This window comes from Balearica regulorum, chromosome 1, assembly GCF_011004875.1.
Source record: "Balearica regulorum gibbericeps isolate bBalReg1 chromosome 1, bBalReg1.pri, whole genome shotgun sequence".
In the NCBI taxonomy this organism is placed as follows: Eukaryota; Metazoa; Chordata; class Aves; order Gruiformes; family Gruidae; genus Balearica; species Balearica regulorum.
Window position 1 is genome coordinate 66985704 of NC_046184.1, and position 12602 is coordinate 66998305.

Genomic DNA, 12602 nt, shown 5'->3' on the forward strand with positions numbered 1-12602 from the left:
GCCGCACCAGGACTCCGCTCCCAGTCCCGCAGCACACCCCGCCCACGGGCGGCACGGCCTCGCGTGGGTGCTGCCATGCCGCGCCGCGCCGCGCCGGGAGGGTGTCCCTCTCCGGTGTGCGGGGGCTACCCCGGGCAGAACCCACCCCGCCGGCGGGCTGAGGTGGCGGCGGGGGTGACAGCGCGGCAAGGAGCATGCGTGCGGGGGGGGTGGGGGGGGAAGGAGGAGGAAGAGGAGGAGGAGGGATGGCGCGGGGAGGCGGCCGCTGTTTATTTGCAGCCGGGCTGGCTGCGCCTCGGCAGAGCGCGAGTGGCCGGCGGCGGTCCCGCTGCCCGCCCCGCACCATGCGGGCGCCGCTGCCTCCCCGCGCCGCGGCGGCGGCGGAGCCGGGGCAGCCAGCGCGGCGCCCCGGGCCCGCACCCGCGCCATGGTGACGGGCTCGGCGCTGGGCTCCCGCAGCCGGGACCGAGCCGCGCCGCCCCCCTACCCGTCCCCGCTGCTGCTGCCGCCGTCGGCGGCGGGCGGGCGGCGCGGCGGGGCGGCGGCGGTGGCGGCGGCGGTGCTGGCGGGGCTGTGCGCCCTCTGCTACGGCAACTCTCTGCGGGGCGAGTTCGTGCACGACGACGTTTGGGCCATCGTGAACAACCCCGACGTGCGGGCGGCCGCCCCCGTGTCCGCCGCCTTCGCCAACGACTTCTGGGGCAAGCGGATGGCCGAGAACACCAGCCACAAGTCCTACCGGCCCCTCTGCGTCCTCACCTTCAAGTAAGTGCCCGGCGCCGCAGCGGGGCGGGCGGCGCGGCTCTCCCTCCGCCGCCCGGTCCCTCTCCCGGACCCGTGCCCGGGAGAGCCGGGCGGCGGGCGGAGAGGAGGCGGCCAGCCCCGGGTGAGGGTCAGGGCGAGCTCCCCGAAACTGTCGCCTCCGGTCCTGCGTCCTCGGCTTCGTGATTCAGCATTTCTGTCCGGAGCTGTGTGGGACGGGGTGTGCCCCGGGGGCAGGCGGGGGGTGGGGGTGCGGGTTCGGCCCCGCGGCCCGGCCCGGCCCGGTGGAAGTTAAGTGGAGAAGACGAACGATGCGGAGCCGCTCCGGGGGAACCTGCCGCTCTCCCGGCAAGTGTCCCGCTTTCCTCGCGGTTTGGGAACAGGTGGCACCTCTTCCCCGGGCTGCCGGCGGATAAAAGGGAAACTCGAGCTTTTCGGAAAGCTCTTTTGACTGAGGAGGGTGTTCGGATTGAATCCCCCCCTGAGTTCCTGCTCTTACTCATCCCCTCTGCTTTATCTCCAGTACTTTTCCCCGCAGTTGAATGATCATGCCAGAAACTTCCCCGGTGCTGTTTTGAAGCAGACCCATAGTCATCCCTACCTTTTCATTTTTTTTAACGCTTAGCGAAGGGGTCTGCTCAAGGGTACCGCGGCGTCCCTTGCAGCCAGCCCGGCGGCTGCAAACCTCCCCTGTAGGTCACAGACTTCCCCGCCAGCCTCGTCTGCCCCAGACGTTCCCTCTGTCCCGGGCAGAGTTGCTGAGGAGGAGTTTCGGTTTTACAAGAATAAAGAGAAGTTGGGTAGCAGCGAAGTAACAGACAGTTACCATCCCTAATCCTAGAAGGAAAACCCAGACGCCTCTCTTTTTCCGAGGAGAATAATTGGTAGCAGATCAGCTTAGTTACAATTCCTACAGTTGGCTATCCTTTCCACCAGCTTGTTCTCTTTTTATTCTGATGAAACGTAAACGATGGTGAATGTTTGCCACGTTTTAGTGTTTAAAAATGATACGGTGTTTGCAGGGAACTGTGCTGAAGATGTAGTGTAGCTGGGTGATGTTTAGCACTAGGTCCTGTTTGTAGCTGCCCACTACAAACGTATGGCAGGCATAAGGAACGCACTATATAGACAGTGGTAAGTATGCTGGGAGGAGGTGTTGTTAGAGGTGTTGTTACTGGAACCTTGTGACTCTGCTAATTGAGTAACTATTCATTAAAATAACCGACTTATAAATTACATTTCATAAGCTATGTGCAAATCGCGTATTTCTGTGAGGCAAGAGCAGTTTTGAGAAATGCAGCATCCCTTCGGCACTCCCCCGGAGCACTCGCCACTCTTTCGTTCTAATGGTGGGCTTGGAGCCGAGTGCCATCGGTGTTGGCTATCTGGGGAAACAGGGCTGGGTGACATGAGGTGGGGTGGATTATCCCCGGTAAAGCAAAACTGAACAGCACAGACGCTTGTAAACGGGACTGGTTAGGACGGGTTTTGTACCTTGTCCTCGAAGGGGCTCTCGGCAGGTTTCTGTAGAGAGCAAAGGGGGATGTAGGCAGCCACGGGCAGATTTGGCTTTGTGCACACAGAGTGCCTTCTCCATCGCGTGTCCAGCCAAACTGTTGCAGTTTGGGGAGTCGTCTGGTTAATCCATTCCTCCAGCAATACATGCAGGGGTAATTTGAGAGGTGAGTGAACCTGCAGGTATCGCTGCTGACCGTGTTGCATGCGGTAATGGTGCCCGACTTGGCCTCCTAGATCAGGTTGCAGGATTGAGGTTACGTTATGCTAATTGGCAAAAGAATCTTAAACTTTAATAACGGAATGGAAAATAAATGCTTTAGTTCCTGTTTATGTGTCTTGGCTCTGAACTGGTTTTGCCTTTGCTTGTGTCAGTGTAAAAAAAAAAAAGGATGTTGTGCTGTCCCCATCTAGTCCTTTTTGGAAATTAATAAGGCTAATTTTGTGAGCAAGATTTCATCTTCAAGTGCTTATAATAACCATCCAGTTAAGATATAGGGTCAAAGACAGAGTCATTTGTTCACCACTTGGCATTGCATTTGGAGCAGGGAAGGAATCGTTTCGCTTCCCTGGCTGCAGAGGAAGGTTATTTCCACTGCACCCAAATACCCCTCCAGCTCTCCAGTTTCCACATTCTTCCCATTTCATTTCTACCAGTCAGGTGTCAGAGGAAGATGTTAAGATCTGGATGGAATGGATCCTCCAAACCCAGGGTTTCCAAAGAGGTTGCAGGGAGCTCTTGCCGAGCGACACCGAGCCTGTGGTTGAGCCGTGCTCTGCCTGCCCGAGCCATCTGCCCCTGCCTTGCCCAGCAGGAGCTTGCTGGTCGCGCTCTGCCCTCCTGCAGAAGGGAGAAGGATTTGCTCTGCTGGTTGTAAAATGCTTCACAGAACTGGACTTGTAACAGAATGGAAATGAATGTTGTTTGATAATATTTTGTTAGAATTTAGTACATCCTCTTGGGATATTGGAGAAAGCAACACGTGGTTTGCAGGATCTTGCTAGGGAAGGGAGGTGGGGACCAAACTATTCTGGTCTCTTTGTTTGTTTTTTATTTGCTTGTTTTATTTTATTTCTTTTTTTTGTTGTACTAGTTTGGTTAAATCCAAGGCATTTCAATAATAGCATGACTCTGTATGCCTGCCCGGTGGCTGTGCTTACGTTGCATGAAACTTTCATCTAGGAAGACTTGTTTTGAGTCTTGCTGTACTAAGATTAAAAATCTGGGAGATCTCCAAACTGCATGTACAGAACAGATGTGAAGGGTGGGCTGAAATTTATACCTACAGATCCATCAATCTACAGAAACTTTGTCTCAATCTCTTTTCTGTCCTTCATGGCTGTGAAGGTAAGAGGAAGGACTCATGATGCCCTGTGGACTCTTCATTAGGCTGAACATACCCTACGTGCTAGGTATTGTTGACGTGATCTCAATTAAAAAAATTGATCGCCCATCTGTCAGAAAAATCTTAAGCAGACATTTCTGAACTTTTCTAACAGTAGTTCAGTGTCCCTCATGTGTTGGAAATCTTAAATGACAGGCCTCATTCCAGTAGACTAATGCTCTGGAGCCAAACAGTGGAAAGAGCTCAAATATTTGACATTATTCACACCGGATCTGTCAGTATGAATGATCAGAGAAAAACAAGAGTGGCCTGTGTTACTGGAATCATTAAGCAAAATTTACAATATTCACAGAACTGCTGCATTGTTTTGTGTGGGTTAACGTCAGAAGGGGGAGAAAAAGCCTGCACGTGGGCTGTTGAATTAAATAATGTTTGCTTTGTGCCTTTGAACTTCTCTCACCTTTTCTCCTGACTTTAATAACGTAAAGGAGTGTTAAAACTAGTCGGTTCAGAAACATTCCTATTGTATGTGGGCAACTGTTAGGTGACAGGTCCAGCACAACTCATCTGCACAGGAGCTGAGATGGTAGGCAACGGTTTAACTTAGTCCTTAGGAAAAACTTACTTCAGGCTCTCTTGTCCAGTGCTGTCACTCCGAGATGTTTACCTGCAGCTATTTTCTTCTCCAAGAAGTGATTCAGTATACTTCTTTCTAAAGAAGGTGGCTTTTAGGACTCGGGGTATACTATTTCTTGGTGCCTTCCATATAAAATGTTAAGATGAAGGGTGTGGGGAAAAAAAAGAACTGCCAGTTCTGTAATTCACTCAGGATTTTATATTTGAGCTGGGTGCTTTCTGTCTTACACCTTGTCTCCACTAACAGAAGTTTGGTGAATCATTTATTCCCTCAGTAGCACTTAAGTTATTCCTTAGTTCCAGTGGTTTTGCAAAAATATTTCTCAACTGTTGAAGCAGAAGGTGCAATCCTCAGTGCTGTCTCCCTCCCTCTTTTTCTTCTTGTCTGTCAAATCCCCATTTAGATAGATTTTTTTCAGCCCAGAAACAAACAGATGATGGAGGTTTGATGTAGTCAGCAGCACATAGCCTGAAGGTGTGCAGTGGTAGGAGACTGTGAGAATGAAGCCTTTGGAAAAACCCCGATGCCAAGGTTTAAAGACTCTTCATCGGAAGTCAGCCTCCTGGTTTTGCAGGTGGTAGGGCAAAGGCCCTGGAGAAGCGAAGGCCCTGCCTGCTCAGCTTTTTTTGGTAGCGGGGTGGAGGTCGCTGCCAAGGCAGATGCTGGTGAGGGAAGTGCCTCAGGTAGCCATGACTCAAGAGGATGACACTGGGCAGAGGAGCACAGGAGATACCTGGCCTTCCTTGAAGGAGGTGGAAGTCAGTGTTCACTGGGAAAGCGCTCGGCTCTGTGGAAGGGCGTAAGAGAGCCCACGCCAGAGGCGGCTGCTGCTGCTGGGTGGCTCTGGTGGCCCAGGAGGAGCGGCGCTAAGTGGGACAGGCTGTCAAGGGGAACTCGACTCTCCCACCAGAAGAGACATAAACACGCAATTTGTGCACAGACCCATCCTACTAATACTCTGGCTGGAAAAAATGGGGGAAAAAGATAAATTTAAGTCCTGGCTGTTGTCTGCTGCTGACTGCAGAATGGATGGCCCACTGGCTCTCCTGCCGAGGCTGCGCGGGTACCTACATGCCTAGGAAGTAAATGGGACCTTTCAGTAACGGTCCGGTATTCTGTGTGGGTACCGTGAGCCTAGTATAAGACTACCAGTGGCTTCGGATTAAAGCCTTAAGTGACTGTGAGCTTGGGTTAGATGTAAATATACAGCCAAAGAGAGGATTAATTCAATAATTCACTGCCAACCTTCTGATCTATCTAGTTGCTTACAGTTGATCTTTTTGTTTTTTCAGCTGTATCAGTGGCATCAGTTTCAAGGACAGGGAGCTTAAAAAAACCAAAACAACCCAGGGAAGAAAAAAAAAAGACCTTAGATTTTATTTGTTCCTGATTTAATGCTATATTACAGTTTGACATCACAGGGTAATATAGTGGAGCTATAATGTGTCAGGTTAAATACACAGTGCACAAGTATTTTCTTCACTCCATACATCTATATTAGGGCAATATCACAATGTTTAAGATTGTGTCAGTATTTCTCCTGTACAGCTTAGTCTAATATTTCTACCCTAGCTATAGCAATCACTCTCCATACTGATACTGTGATACCTGCCATGAAATTGATGTAGTACTGGTGGAGCCACACCGGGCGAGGTGGAGTTTGCGAAGAGAGGCAGTTGCTTTTCTTAGACTGGTTGTGGTATAGTTGGAATATATGGACACATTTCTAGGCCTGTAAGCTTTTCTTCTGACCCAGAGCAGAGTGCCTGGCTGTCGTTTCAGGTCTGGCAGAGGGCGTGTGTGCCTCAAAGTTTGGTGTTTTGGGTTTGTTTTTTTTTTTTCCCAGTTACAGGTGCACAGAAGTCATGAAGCAGTGTCATGTTCATAGCAGGTGTCTGATGGTTTTGTTTGTAGATTTGGGCTGTATTTCTCTAGGGAGACCGGCAGGGCTGCTTGCGCTCCCTGGAAGGAGGACAGGACTCCTGGGGAGGGCCCGGGGAAGCTCCCTGCCTGGGGAGGGAGGGCACAGACCTGGCTGGGGGTCCGTGCTGCCGCGCTGCTTGCAGCCAAGCCCTGAGGTGAGGATCTGCCCGGAAGGAGAGGTGCGTACAAAACATGTCGGACTTCTGCCTAGTAGCAGCATTTTTGCTGTCTTTAATATTCAATGAAATTTGTCTGTCTCTTGAATTAAATGCCATTTATTTTGAGGGACGCGTTCACTAAAAGGTCTAGGCAGATTCTCCTGAAAGACTTGGCTGATGTGAATCCAGTCACGCCTATGTTTGCTGCTTGCTTCAGTGGTGTTCTGTCTCTATTTAACACCTACCAGTTCCTGAGGATTTTCTCTCATCCGGCATCCTATTCCTCTTGCACCAACGTCACCCTTAATTTTCTTTTGTCTTCTCTTACCTAAAAGGCTCAGCTTTGGACCAGCCTTCTTCCCCACAGGAGCCTTCCTGTCAATGCTCTTTAGAGTCCATGAAAATAAAGTGCTCTGGCTGCTGCTGGTTAGCTAAAGGCATTTCTCTGCATTTATTCACTCTTTCTGACTGCTTTCGTGGGCTTTCTCATTTATTGTCTCTGAGATTTAAAGACAGAAAGAAAGGGGGGAGGAAGGGCTGTTCTCTTTGCACTCACTATACTTGGGGTTTTTTATTCGCTTCTGTATAAATTTAAATGGCACTTCTTTCATGGTCTGCAGCTCGAGCTGAAAGATTACCAAAGTTATTTCAAATTTGGTGGAAAACTCTTGTACCCAGTTTGAGATATCATCTTCATTAGGCCTAATAACTTTAGACTAGATTTCTGTTGCTTTCTCCTATGGATGAATGATTGTCCGAGCTAGATTCTTGAACATGTTTCATCTCTTACTCCGAGATTGGAGGAGGATTGCTTGATGGCTGCTAAAGAGTTTTGCGAGATGTTTGTTTCCTTCAGCGCATTGCTCTTGCTGAGACAATACTTAAGAGTAATTTTGAAGACAAATTCTCTTTTGTTCAAAATCTGGGTAGATTGACACCTGGTTTGTCAGTTTGTAAATCGCCATCATCTGGCTTTTTTTCATTTTCCAAGGCCGTTTACAGAGACAAATTTAAAGCCATGTGAATGATGCCTTTGGTATTCTTAACGCAGGAATGATCATCAAACCACACTTTCTAGGGTTTCACTAGAAATTTCTGCCCAGGCGTATTTGCCGCTTCCAAGGTGCTACTGCTTCCCAGTCTAATTGTGATTCCTTGTTTTCTTTTCCTAACCGTGCTGCAAAGCAATAACCAGCTTTGAATGCCAGCGCTTAACTAGCGCTCTTGTAAGCGATGACTGTTGTGCTCTAAGGGAATTGCTATAGCTTGGGAATTGATATGGCCTCTATCTTCTCCCCCATCCCCATTATAGCAGATCGAGTAACAAACCATTTAAGCCTTATTGTCCATTTAATTCTGAAGCATTGCACTGTACTATGAAAAGATTATCAGCACAAATCAGCACAAAGTGCTGTTGCACTGTGGTAGAAACTCTGCCGTGCTTGTGCTGGCCATTGCACGATCACTGCTGCAAACGGGGCTTGTTTTCTTTTTTACTACTCCAGGTTTTTCATTAATCTTTGAGCTGTTTCCACAGCGAGCTTTAACCATTATTGCCTCTGATGCAGCTGCGCCATTTTTGGAGTGCAAACGCTCATTGTCCTGGCACGCAGTAGATGCATCTGTGGAGTTTACAAGGAGATTCCACCGTGCGCTGAAATCAGGCATTAGTTTGCATAAAGTTTGTCATTTATATCACAGAATTCCAAAAGGAAGGAAAGATTTCAGGAAACTTAATCCATCCTCGTATGTTAGATTAATTTATATAAATCTGCATGTGAGCCTTCCTCTATAAAAACTGTGGGGGTTTTATGAGGTGTGGGATGCTCTGAGACTTTCCATTAAGTGTTACTTGCTATAACAAATTACCATTATTATCCTGTGCATTTCTATTTCATAACATGTTGTGGTTTTTGTTAGTCTTTTGAAAATAATAAACCAGATTAAACTAAACAAGAGCTGCCCAGGGATAATAACAAAGTCTATAAAAAGAGAAACTCTCCAATTATGGTTTACAATATCATTAAATCATAAGAGGTCTTAAAAAAGGTTGAATGAGTCTTCGTGTATACAAGTGGATAAAAAGCACTATGTTAGAGCCCGGGGGGTGCTGGTGATTATATACCATAACTGGATACGTATGGGATTTGTGAGCCCGTACTCTTGCGGCATAGACCCCTCTGGTTCTGGGTCTGCGAGGATGAAGTCACCGAATCCCACTTGATTTCCAGGCCCTCTGTACGGGGAATTGCTTACCCAAGGAGACGTGTCCCTGCCTGACGACTTATCTACAGGAGGACTAAGTGCCCGTGGCTTGAGGGTAACATGGCGCACGGTCCCTGCTCTACAAATGCCATTCGAGGTGGCTGTGCTGTGGGAAGGGAGGGCAAGTAGTTAACTGGGGGTCTTGATAGATGTTGCTTATTCTTTTAAGAGCAAGAGTGATTTGCTTTCTACTGGAGAACTCTTTTACAAGCTCTACTCAGTGGACCTTCAACAGCTGATACCTGTGAAAGTCTCTTTCCGAGAGCGGAGCTATGTAATTCCTTTTCTTAGAGTGGACAGTAGAGGCATGGGAAAGCTGCTTTAGGTGGCAAGGCAAACTACAGCGCCGTTCCTCGAAAACATCCATTAGCCTTAACAAAATCAACGGATTTCTGTGTTAGGGCATATATCTCTTATTTTGGTATACCTCCTGCTTTGGCATGCAGTTTTGGCAGTGCTCTGCCTTGGGTGTGATGTGCCAAACCACACGTGCTGCAACACTTGGACACAAAGACCAGTGCTGGGACAAGAGCCTTTGCCTGAATACATGTTACAGTGCAGCCTTCTCTGCCCTGATGGGGAACGTGATTGATGCTGAGATTCCTGTAATGAGTTCTTATTTTGGTGGTAGCTTGGGTGATGCTCTATTAGAAGATACTGGTCAATGTCACCTAGTATTGAGAGACTGCTCCTCGGTCTGCATGCTCTTCCCCTCCTTTCCCCCCGGGCCTTCTGAGGGCCTTCGCAATTTGAACTGCCATTCACCACTTCTCAGGAGGCTTAGCATGCTCTTTGCCTCCAGGGACTCTCCCAGCAGAGGTGTTGAATCATTGCAGAACTCATTCTCTGAGCATTTCATGGGCGGCTCCCCTGAGGAAAGACCTCCTTGTCTGAGATGGTGGTGTCTCCTCTTTCAAGTGTCTTCATTCCTAGGAATGTGGTCACTTGCGTTATTCAGCCCCGAACCTTTAGAATACTATTCGCAAACACCTTTCTGGTTTGACAAGTAGCCAGTTCAGAAAGCCTGGCTGGCCCAAAGCATCTGCTCACCTAGCTGTGTGCTCTACCAAGGCCATAACAAGTTGTGCTTTAGTTTAGACAGATGTTAGCCACCTCTGCATGAAGATTGTAAGGTCTTCAGCCCACACAATGCTGCAAATTAGAAATGATGGTAGTATTGGTGTCTTTTGGGCTTGCAACTTAAAAAATGAAAGACTTTCCCAATTTGTGAGCCAGTTTAGATATGGAAACATAAGGACAAACCTCCCCTCCCATAACAGAGTACAGTTACTGCCTCAGAGCTTCTGTTCACAAACATTGTGTTGAAGAAACACCACTTCTTAATTTTGAGATTCCTATCTCTCTTTTACTTTCTTTGTTTGCTGAGCTGTATACCGTGTATAATTACTACACAACTCTGTGATAATGCTGCTGCCAGTAAACAAAGACATGACTGAATCTTTGCAAGGGTATTAAAGTGTGAGAAGTCATTTTTGTTGATTTACCCATCCCCTCCCGCTCCCTTGCCCAGAAGTTGCTCCACAGTGGACCAAATTTATCTTTCCATAGTAGGCTGCCTTTTTTCCCCATGGGTGAATGAGCATGCTGGGGAGCTTTGCAAAGTTCTTGTGACTTGGATTAGAGCTGTTTGGAGCCCCAGATTTGCTCACCCATTTGATGTTCAGTAAACTCAACCACTGCTAACGTTTCAAAATCATTCTGCTGGGATTGTTTCAGGACAAAAGAATCTTTCCTTCGTTGCCATGTGGCCTAATTTCTTATGACAAAGAGCTTTACCAGCAAAAGACACTGGTGTGAATATAGCACCTGCACACATTTGTGTTTAACGTTCGTGGACCACCAAAGATGGTATTTAAAACATACACCAAGGCGTAGTTGCAGTCAGATTTTGCTGTTTAATGGAAGGCTCATCTGAATACTGTGGTGCTGTTATGTTTGTGTTTTGTTCTGCCTTTTTTTTTTTTAATTTTATTGTAAAGACTACACAGGGGAATAGCCATGCTGTGAGGCTGATGCTTTCACATAGCTGTTTTCAATAACTTACATCAGGTAATTCTCAGTTTACAAGCCTTGTTGGCTTCATGTTCACCCCAAGAATGGCCATGAAGAGCACACCCTGCCTTTAGGGTAGGTGACCTGATGGGGGCAGGAAGAGCTGCCCATACAAGGTTCTGCCTCTCTTGCCAGTAGACCTGTTTGCAGGATTGGACATGATTTATGGGGACTAATGAGAGATTTTTCAAGGGTTCTTTCAGATGTTGCATTGTTAGTGCTTGGTCCTCACAACTTGGCCAAAAAAAATTAAATGAGAATCTCTCACACTTTGGTGCATGGGTTTGAATCACCTGATAGCCTGAGCACTTGTTGTCCTCGCTGTCCTCACCTGCCCGCATCTGCTTTCTCCAGAAATCAGGTTGCCAGAGCACACTTTGGCATTTGGGGTGGGATGATGATGAGGACTGTATTCCATCTGGCTGATTTACAGCCAGAAATGATGAATTTGTATAAAGAACAGACCCTGCAGGTGGTCCCTGCCATTGCACACATCTGCAGGTGCCTCTGAGCGTGACCTTCGGCTCCTCGGGGCAGGGTGGCCCTGTGCTGCCCCTTGTTCCCTGCAGCGTGCTGAAAACAAGATTTTGGCCTGGGGGTTCCCACTGCTGCAGCGTATTTACAGCTGAAACCCTGGTTGGGTGTCCGTTACTGGCGTTTGCTGTGGTTTGTCATTCTGTGCTGGTAGAAATGAGGGAAAGTGATGTATGCTGCTGCCCTGAAGTGGCTTGCAGGAGAAATGGGGGGGAAAAAAAAAAAGAAAAAGCCTCAACTCTTCATGTATTCTTGAATCACACAGACTGATGTCTTGTCAAAATGTAGCTACATCAGCCTATAGTTCAAAGGCAAAGGTCAAGTCATGCTAAAATCTCACTTTTCCCAACCTCTCTGGGTTTCAGCTATTGCCTCCACAAACTCTCCAGCGGGAGCAGAGCAGGAATGCACAAGTGAGTCTCCTGGTCTGGTAAAGTTAGATTGGCCTGGAAGATGCAGCCCAGGACAGATAACACTCTGTGTTGATGAGTAAGGAATGTAGAGAGTATTTATAAAAAGCGTATGTTGGGTGGCCCTCACGGACACACCACGCTTCCTCTGTCTTACAAAGAAACCCCTAAGGTACTTGCAGAGTAGCAACAACTCAGTGCCTTTGCTGTTGCATCACGTATGTCATGGGAGACCTGGAGTCCGTTGGTAACAACAGGAAGGATTATTGTCCCTTTGGCACGTTTACATCTACGTGCAAAATATTTAGATTGAGTCTTTTTTTTTCACTGGGTGTCTTGTCTATTTGTGGTTTTTTAAATGTCCTTTAACATTAGTACTTCCAAATTTCTTGTTCATATACAGAGTCTTCCCTAGATAGAGCCATCATGGGGGTGTGTGTGTGTGTATATATATTCATCCAAATGTACAGATGCAGTTAATTCTAAAGAGAATCGAGTTATCTTCAATTGCATGTAAGGCAAAGCCTGTCAGCAGCTGTTAAGCAAGCTGGCTATAAAAAACAGTGACCAGAAAAATGTGTTAATACACGCTGTAAGACAAATGTAATAACAGCTTGTTATATTTGGTTTTTATGATCGACACATATAATGAACACTAATTGTCTCACTGAGTCTAGGCTGATGTTAGCTAACTTATCTTTAACATCGATGTCCTTATAAAAATGACGCTAACTATTAAGCCAGCTTCTTAGCGTAGTCCTGATGTCAGTAAAGCATTTAAATAAATACTTAACCTTCAGTATGTGAAAGTATTGTAAAAGTTAAATGCGAATAAATGTGCCTGTAACGCTAAGCAGATGCTCCAGCGCCTTACCGAGTCCTTGTCTTGCCTGTTCCCAAGCTAAAGCATCTACTCCATAGTAGAAAATAACTACCTGTATTGTAAATCTGCCACGTGGCTGAGACAACGGCAGAACGT

The 12602-nt window shown here is 47.5% G+C and overlaps 1 protein-coding gene across 1 annotated transcript in view; it reads left to right on the forward strand.

Annotated features, from left to right (window-relative positions):
* Nucleotides 1-276: 276 nt before the first annotated feature.
* Nucleotides 277-12602, forward strand: part of TMTC1 (transmembrane O-mannosyltransferase targeting cadherins 1) — a 145945-nt gene continuing 133619 nt past the window's right edge. The window contains exon 1 of the mRNA XM_075756233.1: nt 277-765. Coding sequence (XP_075612348.1) covers nt 428-765 — 338 coding nt within the window. The 5' untranslated portion in view covers nt 277-427. The remainder of the gene's footprint in view (nt 766-12602) is intronic.